General features: G+C 32.7%; 2 protein-coding genes across 2 annotated transcripts; both read right to left on the bottom strand.

The window, feature by feature from the left end:
- Positions 1-9,395: 9,395 nt before the first annotated feature.
- On the bottom strand, positions 9,396-11,014 carry LOC105343597 (uncharacterized). Its single transcript, XM_066085793.1, has 2 exons — positions 10,004-11,014; positions 9,396-9,921 (listed from the first exon to the last, which is right to left on the bottom strand). The coding sequence occupies exons 1-2, from the start codon at positions 10,341-10,343 to the stop codon at positions 9,776-9,778; spliced, it is 486 nt and encodes a 161-aa protein (XP_065941865.1). The 5' UTR covers positions 10,344-11,014; the 3' UTR covers positions 9,396-9,775.
- Positions 11,015-13,408: 2,394 nt separating this feature from the next.
- Positions 13,409-20,778, bottom strand: LOC136275770 (uncharacterized). Its single transcript, XM_066085700.1, has 7 exons — positions 20,712-20,778; positions 19,497-19,565; positions 19,270-19,311; positions 18,186-18,254; positions 17,191-17,256; positions 15,145-15,229; positions 13,409-14,313 (listed from the first exon to the last, which is right to left on the bottom strand). The coding sequence occupies exons 1-7, from the start codon at positions 20,776-20,778 to the stop codon at positions 13,860-13,862; spliced, it is 852 nt and encodes a 283-aa protein (XP_065941772.1). The 3' UTR covers positions 13,409-13,859.
- Positions 20,779-22,320: the final 1,542 nt, after the last annotated feature.

Raw genomic sequence — 22,320 nt, 5'->3', positions numbered from 1 at the left:
TATATATATATATGCGATAGAGGACATCTTAATAATAATGTGTTTAAAAAAACCATGCAAAATATTCATTGACAAATGATTTTACACTGCAACGCCCTGTTTCCTCTTAAAATAATGATACAAAGAACCTTCTTCGCTATCTGGCCGTTTAATGATAAATTAGGATAAAGAGGTGAAAAAAAAAAGAAAATTATCAAAATTGTATAGTATTAAATGATAATGATACATGTACCACACAGTCCAAAAGGTTCATCGCATCCAAAATCATTGGTGTTTAAATCTATTTCAGAACAAACCAAACAAAATCCACCTGGTCTTGTTTTCTCCATCATATCTGCAATAATGAGCAAATTGAAAGAGCAATAATCGATCATGATATTGTACACATGTTATTTACATTATTTCATGAGCATTTCTAAAAAAAAAATTGAGGTGTTTGGTGAGAATACAAATTTTGATTCTAAAGGTATCCGATCCATAATAGCCGATGAATTGGGGTGTATGACAGATATGTATGGGCTAAATACCCAGTATACTTGGCAGTTTTTCATGTATTATTATGAAAAAGTGGAATATGTCCTAATAATTGACCTCTTCTTGTTATCGAAGAGTTGTCCTCCATAAAATTCCAAAAAATATCTATACGGTATAAAATTTGTTCTTACTAGTTTTCCCACTCCTTATGATTAAATACGTCTTTCCACCAGATCATTTATTGATACACTTAATATTTCCTTATTTTATTTTTAAAAAACGTGCTTGTCCCTATAGACCTTAATACAATCTTCATTAATTAATTACTGCTTAGTTCATGATATTTTTAAAAATGTCTTTCGGTTAATCTTTTTTCTACTCTAAAATGCTCTGAACTAATATAAGAGTATTCAATACATGATTGATATTCAAGGCTAGAATAATTAGGTCCTTATGTGGATCGGAATCCTGAAGTCCAAATATGTTCCCAAAACAGATTTGATTTTTCTTAAATTGCTTTTTATCATTTTATTAAAGTTATACTTTATCAAATAGAGCTGCATTGCACTGTAGCACCATGGGAAATTTGACTTGGTTACAGTACTGTTTCATCAATACAAAAAAACCCCAACTTTTTGTGCGCAATTAATATACAGAATTTTGTATGGACAGAACTGTAGCTGCTCGGTCCGTCAACCCAAATTTATCATGGAGCGATAGTTCTGTAGCAATGTTTTATAAAAAATAACTGCAGCGGCACATGTATTAAACGTCGTCTATTTTTTTTTGTTTGAACTAATTACCATTGGCGAAATCATCGAAACAAATTCTTCATTTAGGTCAGATTAGGTCAGATTAATAGATTTATTAATGCAATATATATCAGTTGCTTTAATACAAAAAATACATTGAAATATAAAAATATTTTTCTATAGTGTGCAATGTAATAAATGAAAAGATTTGTCTTACATTCTGTGTATGCGTTGAAATAGTTTTCAGAGCGGCAAGCAGCATCAGAAGAGCAGGACTCATTGCAATTGCTGCTGTTCGCGAGAATTATCTGGATTTTGCAGATGCAGAAACATATGGACTCCTTAAAATTGATTGATAATGTCAATGAATATGTACCGTAGATATTATGGCATCAGTTAAATATTATAAGAATTTTAATGCACTAGATAAATTTTTCATTTCAAGTTTAACTGAATATTATTTTCAAATTAAAGGCTACTTCTGATTCTTACTCTGCGAACGCCGGTTAAAGAGACTATTGTGTATACAAGTCGGCAAAATTAATCTGCTGAATTTTTATAAATATACAGTTTTAATATCATTTTATTCTAGGTGTTGATCATTTAAACATGCATCAATTTTTTTTTATATGAGGAATGTTATTGTCTAGATTAACTTACATAAGGATTGTCTGTAACGTTACCTTAATAACAAAATTCATTGGTTTGTTTTGTCCGCAGCTGATGTTCTTTTGACACTCCAAGTAACAACCCTCTACAGTGTTATTTAGAATATGCAGCAGGCGTTGTATTAGTTCTAAGGGCATAGTTGCAATCTCAAAACAGCCTATTAAATCAATACACTTTTAATGATATAGGATGTAAGTCACTCAATAGAATTTACTATCTTTCCGACTGGGTTTTTTAATCTGCATTCTTCCTATTGCTTGACTGGATATACATTTGTAAACCTTTTTTTTCTGATTGACAATTGACTAGGTTGGAATAAAATTATATATTTTCACATACTGAAAAGAGTAATCATAATTTTAAATGAATTTATTGTTCAGTAAAAAAACAACTATTAAGTCTCCGTGTTCATTTACCTATATATGCAATCCACGTAGTATAAATATATCCTAATTCTAATCCCTCTCGTCGTGGTCAGAGTAATGGTTAAGTATTGGGCTGAAATTGTTACCCCTTTCAACAAACAAGCTCAAATTATAATTAAACCATTCATTCGTTACACCCTCTCCTATTCTTCCCAATACTCAAAACTAAACAAAACACAACATATTAACTTGTCATTATATTTAATTATCAACATAGCATTTGAAAAGCTGCATATACAAATTTATTACTACACAAAATTGATAAATTTGATGATTGATATCCACTCATAAAATACAAACATAGAATGAATATACTTTACAGCCCTTAATACATCATTATCATCATAAATCATCTTAACATATTAAATACTTGGAATACACAAAATTGCTCACAAAACATATAAACAATCAACTCTCAATCATAAAGGTTTTAAGCTCATATTCTCCCCAAAACTAAAATATCTTATCCTGATCTCTACAAAAATGGTTTTAAATTTGAATCATCTCCAAATTTTAAGAATTTTCTCTCAGCGTCTCCTTCCCGAGATGCAACCCCTGCCAGTGCTGTCCCTATGACTCCCCTATCAGCAATCTTTGAAATTCTAGAGTATCTTTCGAAAGTGGATTTTGTAGCCCAACCGATATGGTTCATAATAACTCCAGAAGATTGATCCAACCCTGACAAAGCTAAGGATATTGTACAACCTGATCTTAAACTATGTGGAGTTTCCCCTTGATCCACACCTAACACTGCAAGGTAGTGTTTCAATCTAGTATAAACTACTGACGAGGATAAAGGTGCATCCAAAATCTCCTTACCCGAACGGCTCAAAGGCCTGAACAAGTAACCAGAAGAAATGTCAATGCCTAATGACTTCACTCCTACAGCATATGTTTCTAAACCATGCACAGGACACACAGATTTATCATGAATTCTAAATATAGTAAACTGATTCACCTGACCGTTTGACAAAGTTTTTCCTACCATATGAGAAAAAAGCAAACCTTCATTATCTGGCAGACACTTCACCTCTTGGGCAATACATTGTCCTAAATCATTTGCTCGATCTCCTGCAAAAAACTGAATTTTGAAAAAAGCCTGATCCCTCAAGTAAATAAACCTCTTATCCACCCCCAGACTTCCTGACTGCAGATTTTCATCAATATAACAACAAATAGCTTTTAATTTTGACAAAAATAAAGGTTTTACCTGTTTTGGAACAATGTGTGCTATTGACTGCTCTTTTTTGATTGCCTTCAAATATTTCTTTACCATAGGGGCACATGCAGGATTACCCCCATTCAAATTCCTATCCCAATCTTTTCCCAACCCTAAATCCTCAAATACTGTTTTCAACTGACCGATCAAAGACTGAACTGTTCCAAAAGCTAATCTCTTTGGACATGAACATTCACTAACATCAGACATCTTCCCTAAATATCCACAATGAATATCATGAACCTTTGTTTTCCCTTTCTTATCTTTAAATATCAAAAACATTTGCACATGATACGGGGTAGTCTGCAAAATATCCACATAAAATTGTTCTCTGACGAACTTATTGAATTCTTTCCCTAAAGATGACAGTTTTTTTAGCATAACTAGAATTATCTACCAAAGAATACAAATACTGGAGACGGTTTTCACTAAAATAATCAAAACTCTTCAAATTTCTTGTAAGTGAAGACCTTTCATCCTGTGTAACCTCCACCTACAACGAAAAAGATAACCTTCCTGCAATTAACTTCCACTTTAGACCTACCTTATCTAAAACAAAACCTTGTTTTGAAGGTAATTTTAGGACCCCTGTATCTCCCTTATTCCCAAGAACAATAAAAGACTCTACATATAACCAGAATAACGGCCACCATACTGGAGTGGGGACAATCTCAGGAACTACAACTGTGCACTTTCTAACCCTCTGACTCTCTAAGAATTTCAACAACACAGATATTAAACAAAATGGAGGAAAAACATATGGGTTGTCCTCTAAGGACACATCCTGTGAGAAGACATTAATCCCACTTGACAATGGAGATGGACCTTGTGTAAAATGCCTTAACTTATCACCTCTCTCATTCAGCATCACATTTGAATCCAGAGCCATCAAATCTACCGAATGAGGGCCATATGCTAACTGAATCTCAGACCATGATTTTTCAGATAACTGACAATCCTGAAATGAAAGAGACCTAGAAGGCCCATCTGCCGCATTATCTCCTGATCGAATGAAATGCAACTTCAAATCTACATTATTTTTCTCTGTGAAAACAAAAATGCTCTTCATAATATTGTTAAACCTGACATCCTTACCTCCCTGATTTTCCCAAACATGAACCAGAGCCTTATTATCTACATATGCATCAACCCTGTGATTCTCTACCTGCTTACCCAAAGACAACAAAGCATTCAATAAAGCATCTCCCTCTTTAAGATGGATAGGTCTTTTATCATCTATGCCCAAGAAATCTCCAAACGACTCTTTCTGACTAAAAACTAAAGATCCCCACTTATAACCTGACGAATCTGTTGCTAAACTAATCTGTAAATGCCTTTCACTTCTCCAAGAAACAAAACCATTCCAGTTGTCTAAAAATTTCCAAAATTCAATCTCCTCTCTTAAAGCCCCTACCACCTCTATTCTCCTTGAATTTCTTTCCGCCATCCCAATAGCCCTATGAACCTCCCTAGAATAAAGCCTGGAAGCAGGAACGACTAAAACAAACGAAATACATTTCCCTGCAAACCGTTGAAGGGTTTTTATGTCTACACTATCCTCACTCAAAATGAAATCTCTCAACTCAGCAAACCTATTTCTCTTCTCATCAGGGAGCAAAAATGCTAATTTCTGAGAGTCAATCAATAGACCTAAATACTTCAGAATTTTTGTCGGAATCAGAACACATTTTTCAAGAGCCAAAAAATACCCTAATCTTACTAACAACTGGCACACAATATAAATGCTTCTAAGTACTAGAAGATTTTGATTCGTAAACAAAGACTTTCCATGCCACTCTGAAATCATACGGTCATCAATGTACTGAAGGCAAGGTACACCCAATCGCCTACAATAAGCTGTAGCAAAATAGCCTAATTTCTGATATATGTATGCACTCAACTTAAAACCAACTGGAATTGTATTATACACAAAAAACCAACCGCCAAATTGAAAACCAAAATAAGACTTTGACCTTTCACTAACCCTCACATGGTCATACCCAGACTTGTCATCTACAGATGCCATAAAATGATTCCTACCAACTAATCTTGGAACTTCCTTCAATGTATCAAGCTGAAAAGGCTTATCCATTACCCATAAATTCAAAAATCTTTCGTCGTGACAAAGTCTAGGTTTTGTATGTTCTACTGTAAGTGGAAGTATCAGATGAGGTGGAACACAATCCCCAACCTTACCCCAAACCAAAATTGTACCACTTTTAATCTTCTCAATAATAGTAGAAGAAATAAACCCCCCGAAATGTCTACAACTAGACGAGTTTGGAAAATATGCTTCAGGTGGGGTTGCACAATCATAATTTTTTCCCTTGAAATTTCCCTTAAATTTCCTAAAATAATGTTCTACATTAACCCCCTCTCTTAACCACTTTCTTGCTTCCTCATCCAAACCCATTCTCTCCCACTCATCCAAATGATTATGAATATTTCCTGCAACAAATTGTCTTGGATCTCTAAAATATATATCTTGTAAATCTACTTCTAAATCATTTTCAACAATACTCTCTGCTAACAAAACATTCTCTGGAGGCAAAACAAACTCTCCTCTGTAATTCACCCAACACTTAGAAATATCCAAATCTCTTCGAGGTATATCTAAAGGAGAAAATTCTAAAGCTTCTTTCTCCCACTCTGGAATATGAGGATGAAAATGAAACCTCTTACATCTCATGGACTCACTCTAAAACATAACAGAAATATTACAGAGAAAAGTTTATTCTACCCCCAGCCGCGTGAAATAATTCACTGAAAGGTTAGTACCTTTGGCAAGAGGTAAATAAACAACAAAATTTGGAAAACAAAGTCTTCTCATGCAAATTTCCATAACTTTCCAACATTATTAAACATCTTATTCCTTTTTTATTTTTGGACATGCTGCAACAAAATGACCCTTTTCTTTACAAAAATAACATACCCTTGGGTTAGAATTTTGACCATTTCGAGCTCTGTTACCCCTGTTGTATAGCAGTTTTTTCCCCATAGTAGCTTTTCCCCCCGGAAAACCTACTATATAGTAGCCTTTCCCCTCAGGGGGAAAAGCCACTATATAGTAGCTTTTCCCCCATAGTAGGGTTTCTCCCTCACGTTTTTGGTTCAGATTTTATACAAAATATTAATGGAAACCCAGAAAGGATTAAAATCAATGTTTCTACACTCCCAGGTTGCATATATCTGCATTCATCTGTACAGGTTAAGTTTCGTTTTGCCGATTTATCATTTTTTATAGACAATGCTGAAAATTGAACATGTGTGTAATAGAATTATACATAGAACTTAATTTAGGTAATTAATTGAAAAAAGTACTTGGTTTTACAAAATATACACTTATATGCATAATTCTGTGTTCTGAATTTGTAAGTGAAAAATGTTTTGAGAATTTTTTAATACACAATGTAAATCTATCAGTCCGTCTGTCTGTTTGTGCACATTTTATCCAGGCTAAACATCGATCTGTTGTAGAGAAATTTTGTTTCCGATTTTCAGAGCCCGATGTTTAAAATTCTATTATATTCTTTAGGGCCCTATATCTCATAAACTAGAGATGACCACATCACCATATTTTCACAGTGGCAGTGGTTTACCACTTGTAGATGACTTTGAAAATTTCAGCCCTCAGGATAGGGGCCCTCGATGTTTCAAGGCCCGATGTTTAAAACCCTATTATAATGATTGAATAGTAAGCGTTCTGTAAGTGGGGGCCATAATCTCAAATTCTAGAGATGACCACTAACCATATCTTTACAGTGGTAGTGGTAAACCACTAGTAGATGACCCTGAAAATTTTAGCCCCCATGGTAGGGGCCCTTGATCTTTCGGAACCCGATGTTTGAAATCCAATTATAATGAATAGTGTATTTTCTAGGGCCCCTTATCTCAAACACTAAAGATGACCACATCACCATATTTTTACAATCATTTGAAAGTAAAAACATCATTTAAAAATACACACTCACTCACATATTTCTTTATCAAAATGGTTGAAAATTCCGGTTAATTCTGCTTTTCTTTTTAAATTTACGAACAAAAATTTTAAAAAAGGTACGCAGGTAAATTCATTATTCTTCAAAACATTTAATCATTTCATAAGATGACTAATGATATAATAAATAACTAGATAAATAAATCAATAAGAAGATGGGGGAATTAGATGGCGCAAATGCCCATTCGGTTTAGTAGTGAAATACAATTTTGAATTTATTTTTTCCCAATTAAATCGATTAATATATATTATAATACAAGTTTGCAAAAACACAATTTCTAACTATATTCAGTTTTAAATATATTTTAAAACAAAAAGATAAGAAAAAAAATATTGCCAGAAATGTTTGTGGTATCGAACCCATAACATAAAAACCCTAGATATATAAGGTTAGCTTATGTCAGGTACTCTAACCACTGACCATTTCAGACACAACAAAGTGGGCTGTTTTAACATTATGTGTGACTTTGACCACGAATTTACGGACTTCTATTATTTTTTCAAAGCGGTAAGTTGTTGGGATACAAAAGTATATTTTTAATGCATAATGGGTCATCTCTCCACATTTTTGTTGATTGAAATCGGTTTGTTTTCCAATAGACCTTAATTACACTATGAGAAAAATATGGAGCACAGACCCACTCTATAAAAGAAAATGCCTTGAGGTAATAAAGAATTGCAATATTTGCAGGCTGTGATAAGTATACGCCTGTTTGAGTCAACATATTCCAAGTATTGAAAATGTTTATAGGTTAAAAAGCAATTATATGAAAAACGTATATTGTTTTAAAAAAATGTTTGAAAAAATATCAGCTCGATTAATTGATATTTTGATTTTTCAGTAGCTTGTCCGACCGTGTATGGGCATTTTACACGCCTTATCCATCCATCTTCTTTTTTTTCATAAAAGTAGCAACCGAAAAACAAAAATAAATACCCAACAAAAGCGCACTTGATATACGACTTTTTTTTACTTGCCAACTGATTAGAAGAACAAGCTTATATTTAAAAGAATAAGTCAGCTCATCGCAAAAAATGTGTTAGTTTTTATTTCTAATTACCCTTGTTTCATTGTTCGAAGAAATAATATGGTACACAAGTAAATCTTTATTGCAAAAATATGAAATAAATAAATTAAGTACTAGTATACGATTTTTAGGTAAGTGAATTGTATATCTTGTTTTATATGGCATCGTTTTCAAAATTGTATATTTATAAATCACGTTGCAAAATAAAAAAGCGGAAAAATTAGCACGTAGTGAATTATGATATATACATAAGGTTAGTTCGGGCTCCATTTCACATTTTCCAAAGTAACCAGCAAAGATACCGACTTTGTTCTGTTTTTTAAGCCATTTCATTTTTTGAAAAAATATTTACATCATAAGACCTCGCGTTTCGTTAAAAATGTGCTTAAAAACGTGAATATGAATATGCGTGACTTTAAAACAAAATTGTAAATACTAACTTTACACATGCCTTTAATACTATATCAATTATAATACCCCTTTGTTTATATCAGGGGTGAAAAAAACCATGTATTTTATTCTGTGTATTAATAAATGCCATAATTATCCTTTACTATAAGAAATTAATATCATATCAGTTATTGTAAATTATTGCCAAGAATGGTCCGCCATAAACATGACCGGAATGTAAAAAAGGGGGAAAATCTACTATATAGTAGGTTTTCCGTGGGGGTAATCTGGCTATAAAAAGGGGGAAACCCCACTATATAGTCAGCTTTCCGTGGGGGAAAAACTGCTATATAGCCATTTTTCCGGGGGGAAAAACTGCTATATAGCCATTTTTCCGGGGGGAAAGTTGGCTAGGGGGAAAAGGCACTATATAACACCCCCTCTCCCCTGCCCAAAACCTATGTAACCTGGCATTGGCATAGGAGGAACAAACCCCAAAGGGAAATTATTATACATTGGAGCTAGATAAGGAAAAGATGGAACATTACTAACATTGGTTTCCTTAACCTTCTCTTTCTCATTTTCTTTATCATATTTTTTTCCCTTAACCCATTCAGCAATGGCGGTAGAAATCTTTCTATCTTCACTAGACCCTATCAGTTTCAAACATAAGCCACATACATCCTCACTTTCTTCAAAACGCCTGCATGCCTGAAGAGCTTTATTAAAAAAAACTCTGCATCCTTATGCCCCTCACACTTTGCAACATCAACCAGCATCTTCAGTGATGCGATAAGAACATGCGACGGTGTCAACTTCGGTCAAGCTGCCAAAAGGCGTACCTGTCGGATTGCATCATCCACCTTCTGTTCTCCTGACTTAGACTTCAACACCGATACGTTCTGCTCCAATCCTTTCAGTCTATCTTCAAGATTGGCCGCACTATCCCCGTTACCAGTACAAGGACCTACATAAACCACAAACTCACTTCAATGCACTTTTATTCACAAAATCATCAGAATATAATTCAACATATAAACCTTACTTACCACTGCTACCAGCAGCAGATGGCGCTATCTCCGTCAAAACCTGACCCTTGGGTGCTCCCACATTATTTGCATGCAAAATTGAAAAATGCATAATCTTCCTAACCAAATCCACTGACTCCTCCTGACTCAGGATGATCAACAAAGACTGGATTGTCTCCCCTGTAAGTCTGTTGAATTCTACTTTCAACTCTTCCAACGAATATTTCTCTAATGGATGATCCTTCTTCAACCGTGCGAATGTATCTATCTGCATCCCAGGTTGATTAGACTTCAATTCCATAATCACCGGCAACAAGCTCTTCCCCAATAATGAATGCTTTGGCTTCAACACCAAGGTCATCTACAACATAATTACACAAATTATTCCCACAATAAAAGTTTCAATATAATTTTTTTTTTTTTTTTTAACATGCACTTACTAAATAAAACACACACCTAGCACGTCAATAAAAGCTCTAATATGTATATCTCCATATAAAATAACAAAACCGCATACATAAACAGACATGTGCAGACCAAGTAAATGCGAACCCCATGCAGCCGGCTAAAACCGCGCATGAAAAACGTGCTACATAACACTGTACCTATAAGAATCGCTAGCCCCTTCTCAAACCTCTCTTAACACTATTAAACAAACACAAAGTTTGTAAAATTCACACACAAATAACAGAATAACACCCTGTATATCTACAAAAAACTCTAATATGTATGTCCCAATATCAGTTAACAGAACTGACTACGTAAAATAGACACGTGCACGCCAAGTACATGCCAACACCCAGTTGGCTAAAACCGCGCATGAAAAACGTGCTACATAAAACTGTACCAATAAGATTCGATATCACGTTCTCAAACCTCTCATACTATTAAAAGCCAATATTAAACAAACACCAAGTTTGCAAAATGCTTACACACACAGAATAATAAACGCACACCCAGTACGTCTACAAAATTCTAATTACCAAATACGTAAAACAGACACGTTATGTACACCAAGTACATGCCAACACCCAGTTGGCAAAACCAAACGTTCTTCAGTAAAACTGTGACATAAAATCGCTAGCACGTTCTCAAATCTTTCATAAAAACTATTAAAAACAAACACTAAGTTTTTAAAATGCCTACATAAAACGCACCCCAAACACGTATGCAAAACTTAACTAAGTTATAAACAACCAAAATATATATACTATATTTACAGTTTTACACACATAGAATGAAATTAACCAATAGCCAACGCATATAATAGGTTACAAATATAACATTACAGATAATTACCTCGAGAATTTTAAAGGAAACTCCTGGCCGGCAAAAAGCAAGCAAAGCGTCCGCTCTGATCGATGCGTCTCACACGAATGATTATTCACTGACCACTTCTCGTGGGATTTGACTTACGATATACTTCTCATCTACAGTTGACCATATTCGTTGTACGAGTAAGTCTGTCGATGATGATCTGGTGCCATTTAGATTGTTGAAACTTACAAGTAATTCGTTACGAGCTCTTCAGTGTTCATTAGCAGTCGCCCAAATACGTTTCAACGTGCTGGATTGACTATCTGTAAAGTATTAGAACATACTTTAATTTAGACTATGTCTTTATATATCTAAAAGTTATACAAAAATTACATATAATTATGCATGTATCTATACATGTATATACAGAGAATACAAAAAGAAATCTCTCAAGATGAAACTTACTTGTAACATGAAAAACTATCACAATTGTGGCAATTATCAAAATGTTTAATTCTCCAGTCATTATGATATTAAATTCCGCATGCAATTTAGTTATTTCATAGCGTAAAATAGCTTATCCATCCAAGTTTACATCCAATCAATTTCTGATTCAACTCAATTAATTTAATATGGAAGTTAATGAATTAATGTGATTAAACAAGCATTTCCTGATAATTGGTTGTAAACGCTACGAATTAGGCACGAGCCATAGCTTCGAAATTATTTCCAGAGCAGTGTCCTTCTGACATTAAATAAAATCATTTATATTTATCATATATTACTTATTGTAATACAAAAAAAAAAGCGGCAAAATAAATTTTGACAAAAATAATGACCATATCGCATGCCCCTTTAAATATATTGCTTTTTAAACATATTTTGTTGTTTTTTAAGGTGGGTGACTGCAAGACCAGTTTTGTGCAGTAATTTTGTTATCTAAAATGTCAATTTACGGACGTATTTTCATAACATAATCAACTTAATGTGAGATATCTAAACCAATCAACATGAGGGCAACCAAACATTTCAGGAATAAAATGAAGATTTGTGGAAGAAAATAAATATTTACAGCATATTTATATGTATTTAAGTTGATTTTTTCGATAAGAAACAGGAAATTATTTTTTTATTTCCTTGCATTACAAAAATTCTCTATCAACTGGGTTCAAAAGTTTGCACCAATCCATTCGTGTTCCTTAAAGAGGTTTGCTTTTCTGGTTTAAGTAGCCATTTTGGGTCATCTTTAGTCTGAAAATTCCGCACCACATATTATTCTAGTAGTATATTTATATTTTACAATGACAAATAAACGCTATTGAATAAAATTGTTTAAATACGATTACGTTTTTACAGGGTTTAGTAAGGGACTATATTTTATAGCGGAAAAGGTTTTCAAGAAGAAAATGAACAATTTTCATAACTCATTAGTTTTAGAGTACTGTTTCTTTAGGTTCATAATTTTCAGCGCAGACCAAACTTCTATATAGTTTGTGTATAATCATAATGATATATTCATGATGCTCTGAAAAACATTTTTGAACAATATTTTGATATTTCTAACGACATAATTTGGCATATTCCGCTTATATGTCATAGAAGTTAAGAAAAATTAAATCTAATTTTGGCCTAAAATTAGCTTATTTCATGCTATCTCAAATTTTTGAGACGTGATCCCTACTTTGTTTTCTTTTACCTTTGACTTGTATATTATTTTCATAGTCACTACATGTGTTCAACTTCATACTATATCAAAATCATAACTAAATATTAGCTCAAACTATAAATATGTGTTTGATTTCTTCAAATAATCAATTTCCATGTCAAATTTTAGCAAACATTTTAGAAATTTTTTACATATTTCTTTGTATAATTCAACACCAATGATTGATCTTTTTGAATAATACATTGCACATTTGGATTTTGATAACCTACTCGTGACTTCAACATAACTGCAAATTCATATATGTACACCGCCTTGATTAAAATTTAATAACGTCTCTTCTTTCAAAATATCCTTTGGGATAAACATTGAACAACCAGTCAGCAAAACAACAGTATGATAATTATTAATAAGAAAAAAACCCCAAAGATTGTTTCAATTTTAATTGGAATCATATACATGTTGATAAAAGTTACAAATTATTCAGCAAAGAAAAAACTAACATTATTACAATACAATTAACTGAAAACATTGGTTGTAGAAAATAGAAATTCATTATTCATTTATGTGAGAAATGATTTTTTATTATCATAGTTCCTTATATACAATTTCCAACAAACATAGGCTTACTTTACCAATCGATATTTGATGTTATGAAATTGAATATTGTTCATCTTCAAAATCATTTTTCATGTAAACTAAAAAGACATCGACGAAAAAAGGGCTCATGGAACAAGTGCTCGAAGTAGAGTAACATAACGCTATAAGGAAACATAATTCAAATCATAAGATATAAATGTAGTCTTAAAAGGTGATTTACATGGTAAACAAGGACCAACAAATCTGAGTGGTACTAACTGCTTTAATGATGTCGGTGAGTGAGTTAAACAGTTATCAAAATATACAACATGTAAGGGCGTGTTAGGTAATTTTTAAATTTTCGCAGGGGCCTTTTGATCAATATAACCAATTGTTTCTTGCTCTCGGATAAGTATTATCGTAATTTGTATCCCCTTCTGATCGACAACCGTGCCCGTCATATATTCCTAAAACGACGCTGTTATATTCATCGTCCACAACGGAAGAAGCCTTCCCAATTTGTCCTGCCGTAGAATAGAAACAATCCACATCGGTAGCAGTTCCATATCTCTCTTCTTCTTGTGATTTGGTCAGTTTAGGCCGTATAGAATGTAAATGGTCATACTGTCCTTCATCTTTTTCCACATAGATATTCTCTGTTTCCATAGAAATTCTTTTCTGGTTTTCATATACCGGTATTTGCGTACTGCTGTAGGCGTCGTCATTCTGTTTCCGGTCAGATTCAGACCTAGTAATTACGTTATCTTGGATGATGTTATCGACAGTCGCGAGACAATTCTTTGGCTGTTGACTCAACGAATTTTGCATTCTGCTGTCATTAGAGAAAAAAAAAACATTATTTAAGCTTATGTAACTTAATATTGTATGTAAAGCGACATAAATATCTCCTTTGACTACCTACATAGACGTGAAACAAAGTTATATTTGCACATCAACAAAAATTTAAAAAGAAAACGCCTATTAGAACTCTCAGACTTAATAAATCCACATATGGACACATATCTGATGAAAACCACTATTGTTGCTACAATGTAGTAGTGAATTCATTATAAAAACTCAAATGATTAATTTTTACGCGGCGCTTGAACACAACCATTGCTATTGTAATTCGATACCAATACTCTGTAAATATGAAGATACAGGGGTCTTGGCACGTACATGTATGTGTATGATCCCCGATTTTCTTTATACAAAAAATGATAATTTTTGTTTTTCGTGTATAATAACCTACACTTTGATATTCTCTAAGTTTAAGAATATTTCAGCAACACAGAATATTGCGGTTATAGAAGTATACAGACCATAGAAATTATTTAATTTTTTCACTTTCAAACAAGTGATAGCAATGGCCATATTTTGGTAAAGCCAAAGTTACTTAATATCGTGCGCATAAAGGTTAATTTCATCCCTTACATTTATATCATTTAGAAATTGTAATTTTTCCATATTTAGTTTAGATTTATATAGCAACGGAGAAAAAAAGCAACAATTTCATGACTATTGCTCTTTTATAAATCTTAATGCATAAAACTATCAAAATAGAAAAAAAATGTGACTTTATGTGGCCACCAAGTTTGGTTATTTTAGAAAATTAGTATTTAGAGTTATTTAAGGGGTAGTACCAATTTTCGGTTAGACTAACCTATGGCGATGGTTTTGAAAGTTCCAGGCGAACAGCACCACCATAGAAACTATGAGGATAGTAAACAATATTCCAACGATGGCATCTTAATAAAAGTTGAGGAAATAATGTTTTACGTATGCATATTTTATTTAAGCATCGGATATCAGAGACTATATGTGAAATCGATACATGTCTTTTCAACAACAAACATTGTTTATTTGCTTTACTTTAATTGATGTAATAATTATATGTATATGCAGTGTTAAGTTTTTATATATGTCCGATGGTTTAAACCCTACAGAGTATTTTTTCTCCAATTTTTGTAAGAGGTAACTGATTTTTTTAACCCTTGCATTAAACATACTGACATACTGATAAAGAAATCAGTTATAAGTGGCATTCCGGTAAAACTCGAGTGGGGATGGGAGGGGGAAGGGGGTAGGGGAGTATTATAGTCTTTATTACGGTTTGTCAGTCATTCTGTCCTCCGCCTCGTTTTCCATACTTTTTTGGTCATGGTTTCGCGAAATAATTTTTAACTTCAGATGCAGCTTAATAATGATGCCCTACAGATAAAGTTTGACTTTTGTTATTTTTAAGCAAAATGTATTAATGTATATTTTCTTTTAATATGACTGTCTCATTTAAGATAGGGTTATTGCTAGAGAACACCACACTTTATTTTGCAGATCCTACTGTAACATTACATCAAACATATTAACTATCACTCATCATGTACGGCTTTCGGCGTTAATGTTATAAATTATGATCGGTTTAGTGCTACATCGGTGCGTCGATTTATCCAAATAAACGAAAAAGGACCTAAAGTAATGAAAAAATTAAATTGGAACGGCCCGTTTTCATTATTAATCCGCTTTTCCTTTTTAAATAAATTCCTCAGATTTTGGTCAAACCTATTTAGCAATTAAAACGAAAAACGTTTTTGATTCAGGGTAGAGGTGTCGGTAGGAAACACCATTACAATGTACATGCATGTGTTGTCTATCCAATACTCTCAGATTGCTTGTTCCATTCGCTAGTCATATAAATCAGGTTAAAGAAGGTATCATTTTAAAAACCTCCCCCTCCCATACCTATTGGTAAAAAAATCAGTAACAGGCACGAAGCATCGTTTTTGTAATTAGTTGGGGGGAGGGGGGTCGCGTAGCCTAGATTATCTATAAATTTCCTGTATTGATTTCGTTATTTCGTTTCATTTTTTACATACTCCCAAGAAAGCGGGAGGGAAGCAACTCCATCATAATTCACATCTTTATATGTCAATTTACAAAATTGTTGCTGCGATAAAAAGTGGGAAAAGGAGGGCCCATTGCCCCCCCCCCCCCCCCCCCCCGACGCTACGTCCCTGAGTAATCGTTTGCACATATAAAAATCAAAGTACTGAAGTACTGACGGGAGTTGATTTTATCGATTGTTATTTATTTTAAAATCAACGATATGTCATTTTGCATGGCAAGTAAATTCCTATAAGTATTTGAATTACGCACATTCTTATAATATAAATCCTACAGGAATTTTGTGAAAATCCAATATCAATCATGTTGTGTAATATTCAAAGAATTATTCCATCAAACTACGTATTAGCAATCAAAATAGTTATGAGAAATTGTATGGATCCAAGCAAAATTGAACTCTACTCTCGTTCAACCAGACTCTCAGCTGCATCCGTTAATCTCCGACAAGCAAGAGAGACTCTATGCTTGTCAAAGATTTACGGAGACAGCCGAGCGTCTGGTTGAACGAGACTATATTATACTCTGCCGTAGGAATACATAAAATGTACGACTAAAAATATTTAAATTGTTCGTACCATTTAAAATCTGACTATTTACAAGGTATCTATAAATGAGTTTCCTTGAAGAACAATGCTTAAGAACTCATCACATCGAATTTATTGATTAGAACTAAATGTTGTCAGCGGTGTTGATTTGTGCTTAGGTCCAAACACTGTTTCACTTTCGGTTTGTCTGAGTGACTGCATAGGAGAGTTGATTAAAATCAACTCCCAAAAATGCAAACTTTTACAGTTGAATAATATGTTACCTTTTGTCGGTGTATGGTTAGTGAAATCTCTTGTGGCTGGTATGGTTTTCAGGCGCTTGTTTGTGTCTGTTTATAATATGATAAAATAGACTTTTTGTTGATTGAAATGCTTTAGTAATCATTTGTAATGATCAACCAGAGAGCCAGTCGTAGAGTTAGATCTCACAATTTGTAATAAAAACAAAATAAAAACAGATCTCACAATTTGTAATAAAAACAAGGCTTGTTCCATGTCTTGTATAAATTTTCTCAAAACTAGTTTTTCTATCTGTTCAGTTGTTTTGAACAAAAATAAACAGTTCGTGTGTTTGTCACATTCAATTTAGGTCCAAGCCTGGAATATTTTTTAACATTCATAATGTAAACAAAAATAAAGGGAGCTCTGTATCTTGTTTATAACTCGATGACCGACACTCAAAATTTGAGAGACTATTAGAAATGCTTATCCCAAGTCATCTGCATCGTTTAGAGAAAATCTATTTGAACTCTTTAGAACAAGATAGAAAATACAATTCATGCTTGTTTTCTATATGACCTCCAGAATTGTAGAAATACACCTGTCATAAAAAGCATGTCTGTGATTTTTTGGTATACTTAGATTGTATGCAAATGTAGAGATCGTTTGAAGATGATCTCTTATCGATACCCGTAGGACCCTGAAGAGTGAAAGAAGTAGGTGTGGTTTTAATCAGACTGTGAAGCATCGTAAACATTGAAAACGGAAAATATAAATTTTCACAGAAATCGTAAACATGAAGTGTTAAGTCTTAATTACATGTGTGATTCATCTGTAAATAATTAGTTTATGTGTATGAGTACTTGCATGCTAAATTGATTTGTTATATTATTTATTGAATGAATAATTCATTGACAATAATAGTATTATAACTGAAGTACTATTAATTGTTATTTTAACACTTTTTAAAACTTTAAATCCATGATACGTTTGATGCATGTTACATGTTATAAAAAAAAAATAGAAAATGGAAAATTACCGACTGTCGATTCATATTTGGAGAAATGTGATGTGGCTGTCTCTGTAGTTAAACGATGTGAGTCCGTTTCTATTGAAAACAGGACGAAATTATGTAGTAATTCTTATTCAGCACTTATCACTTACATGTACATGTACCTGCAATAATGTAGCCCTCTCCGATTTTTATATCAGATGTTTATTACAATTCCATAAGATCTCTGTATTGGTGCAAAATTAATTTTTTCATGCGGCTGACTTCGGTCTGAAAAGATCGTTTTTATATTTGACTTCCTCTAGATATAATAATTTTAGATCAGGTTGAACAAATTAACCGTATATAAATCAAAGCCATATAAAACACATCAGCATGTTTACCAGTCTTCTCTTTCAGCAGCCATGACAGTTCTCGCGTGATTTAATGGGATTTACGTTTGAATTATTGATGGGCTTGATAACGTGAATGTCAGGGTAAATAAGCAATCTTACCTCGTTCTATCACTAAACCATAATTTAAGGAAATAGTATATAATGGGAAATTCGTTAATTATGTTTTAAAAAAGGGGAATTCCTGTATTCAGTTCAAGATCCGCTCCTAAATTCTCATTGGTTGTCCAAAAATAAAACCGATCAAGTCGGTAAACATGGCGGACAAATTCAACTTGCGTTTTTGACAAAAACGAAAAATAACCGATACATGGACTATACTTGATATTTTTGGATAAATTTATGCCATAAACAACTACAATGTTTGAGTTCAGGTAAGAAATGCAAATGTTTTTGTCATTTATAAACGATTTGGGCCAAAATCGTTTCGGAAGTGAATCACTCCCGCACTTGCACCATTACGGAGATCCTATGGAGTTGTAGCCCCCCCCCCCCCAAAGCGAGCGAGGGTTACATTATTGCAGCTACTTATCATTATGTGTAAGTATTATGTCGAATTTACAGTTACGCAGGTCAAATTGAAACATGATATGCATAACAAATAACTTTTGTTAAACTACTAAATGTAACCAGGCAATATCAAATTAAATAATACTTTTATGGTACTTTTATCGTAAAATATCACAAAGTAACTTTAACGATAAAAAATGGTATATTACCGTCGGTTGATTCATAGTCGGAGAAATGTAATGTGGCTGCCTCTGTAAATTAAACAAAAGTTTTAGTTTTCGTTCTGCCAAAAACACTGTCTGTTTAGGTGTATTATAGATTTATAGTTACTGTACTCAAATCAAATTCAAAAAAGAATATGTGAAAATAAAACGTGTAACTTAAGTACGTTTAAAAAGTTAATGTTACTTTTACTTATAGATGGTAAATTATTTACCGTTGGTCGATATATAGTCAGAGAAATTTGTTTTGGTCTCTTCGGTAGTTGTCCAATTTAATTCTGCGTCTGTTAATATAAATTTTGAAATTTTCATTCGATCAATTGAACGCTAGTTATAAAACACGTATACGACAAGTAAATTGAAATAGACACACGGGTCAATTTTTGATCACTGATTTAGTAATGTGATACATACACGACGATTCACTTATTGATAGTCTTATTCATACAAATAATTAGTAAGCGAAATACAAGAACATTTTTATTTGACTTAATGTTTATACGATTGGACCCCTCCGTAGGGCAGCCATTTTCAAACAACGTGTTTGATGGCATTAATAAACTAGAAAATTCTACTCAGTCATTTTAACCATTATAATATCATTTGAGTCTAAATAGCCCCCCCCCCCCCCAAAAAAAAAAAAAACAATAAATAAACAAAAAAAACACAAAAAAAACAAACAAACAAACAAACAAAAACCCAAAGAAACTCCAAAATACAAAAAAGACACCCAAAAATCAAAGGTATGTTTCTTGTAAATTACATCATCCTTTCTGAAACTTATGTTCAAGCACAGTAGAGGTATAGGTGAATATCATGATCTTTTGGTCGTATCATACGAAACTTTACTAAAACGTACAAGAATATGGAAATGGGTATGTTTTACTTACATTAAAAAAATCCTATTTCCCTCCCCAAAGTACATTAAATAATTGTATACATTAATTACTAGTAGTTAAAATAAAATATATAGTTTTGGTTGTATTTTTCATTGCATATTTTGTGTTATTTACATATTAAATCAGTTATGTTGAATACATTCTTGTTATTATAAAAACGACAATTTTTTCCCACTGGAGCCATTATTAGTAGTATGAGTTAAACATTGCCTCAATGTTTGTTCAAATCTTATAGGTTCTTTTTTCGTAGACTTTTCTAATCTCAACACGTATGAGTCCCTTTTTTGTCCTTTCTTGACCCAATAAGTCCTTAATTAGCACCTTGTAAAAATTGCACTGTACTTTCAGATTTAATAGTGTATTTTAAAGCATATGAAATTAACCCTGCATCAGATGTTTGATATATTGTTATTTGATTCAATATGTGACGTGACTTGCATTTAATGAACGAATTTAAAAATACAATGTGAAGAAACATATTCTGCATAATTTTTTATGTATAATTTTGATAACTGTCAGCATTGTACATACCTGTCAACATGAAAAACAACTGCACCGTGGTGAAAGTCAGGGTTCTCATCTTCCTTGACTGTGTCATTTTCATGTTTATGCATGTTACTTAGATTTTATTTCCTTCCTGATCAAATAATCGTATGGTCAAAAACAATGTTATCAAATCGTTTGACGTGAATCAACTGTCATAACAACAGTCTAAAGTAATAGCAAGTTCTGTTTAATAAGTGATAGTTTTTTTTCTTTTAGATGAAAAAAGATTTTATATATGTTAGAGTTGTAATTTATCCACTATACATTATCAAGAAGCATTCTTAGAATATTGCATAAGCGATGTATGTCCCCTGCCAGCATCTCCAATTTTTTTCAAGAGAGGTCCTTTAATGTGCTACATGTAAATAGGTTTTGATAAAATCCGGACGAAGATATTTGAACATCTATTATTATTTATTCGCGACAGTTTCGCATTTATTCGCGAAGGTTTCGCGTCATATCGCGAAGGTAGCGCGTTTATCTGCGAAAGTTTCCCGTTTCTTCGCAAAAGTTTCGCGTTTATTCGCGAAAAAAAAATTTACCTAGGAAATGAGCTTAATGGGCTTTCGTATTATATAAATCAAAACATAACCTTAAAATTGTATAATTATAATTGACTAAACTTATTCTAATTCACAGCTCGACTAATTATTTTGATATACATGTAAAACCGCCAAGCTCGGCGTTAATTTATGTCGGGCGATAAAAAATATATAACGATTTGAACAATGATATCATCAAATATATATCAAATGATATTTAAAATTGTTAAAATGCAAACGTTGATGCCTCATTTTGTATAATACATTGCTCATAAGAATGTGAGAAGTGCGATGCATTATTTCGTTTGAAAATCAAATCTAAGATTTTAAAGATTTCCCACATTTGAATTTATATTAATTTGTATGAAGTTTTATCAGATTAATCTATATCTATATAAAAAAATATTATTTTGTTTCTTTTTAAAACTAAAATATGTTTGTTTTCAATCATAGTTCTTCATAAGAGTTATTGTTACGTGTTATATCGCGTTTATTCGTGATTTTTTTTTACCTACGAAAATGAGCTCAATGGGCTTTCTTATGAAAATGATTTAACGTCCCAACATTTAAAAAAAAACCTATAACACTCCACCCCCTCCCCCTAAGAAAACGAAGAAAAGTATAGAGAAATCCTGGAATAAACTATATAGGAGAATTTAGTTACAATAACGAGGTAAAATACGAGTCATCACAAATTTTTTCAAAACATGAAATCTAAATCTTATATTTAGAATGAAATATCGAACGCAAAAGATAGGAAACCATTTTGAATTAAAATGTATTATTTATGTGCCTTCTTCAAAGAATTTCTTTGCAAAGCAGGCTTTTCTGTTGAATATAAATCAACAGAAATATAGTGGATGTCTTTAAAACAAACAACACTTTGCAACTACAAGTCATTATTGATAACAGCAAAAAGTGACAATTATTTTTTCCTTACGGAACTTAATATAGAAGCAACGCAACAATATCACGGCTAACAGGACATAAAAGGTTATTAAAGTAACGTTCTATTCTATATCATTGCAAAAGTTAATCAGTTTAAATCGTTG

The sequence above is a fragment of the Magallana gigas genome, chromosome 5, assembly GCF_963853765.1.
Source record: "Magallana gigas chromosome 5, xbMagGiga1.1, whole genome shotgun sequence".
Taxonomy (NCBI): domain Eukaryota; kingdom Metazoa; phylum Mollusca; class Bivalvia; order Ostreida; family Ostreidae; genus Magallana; species Magallana gigas.
This window is presented reverse-complemented; position numbering and strand designations above follow the sequence as displayed.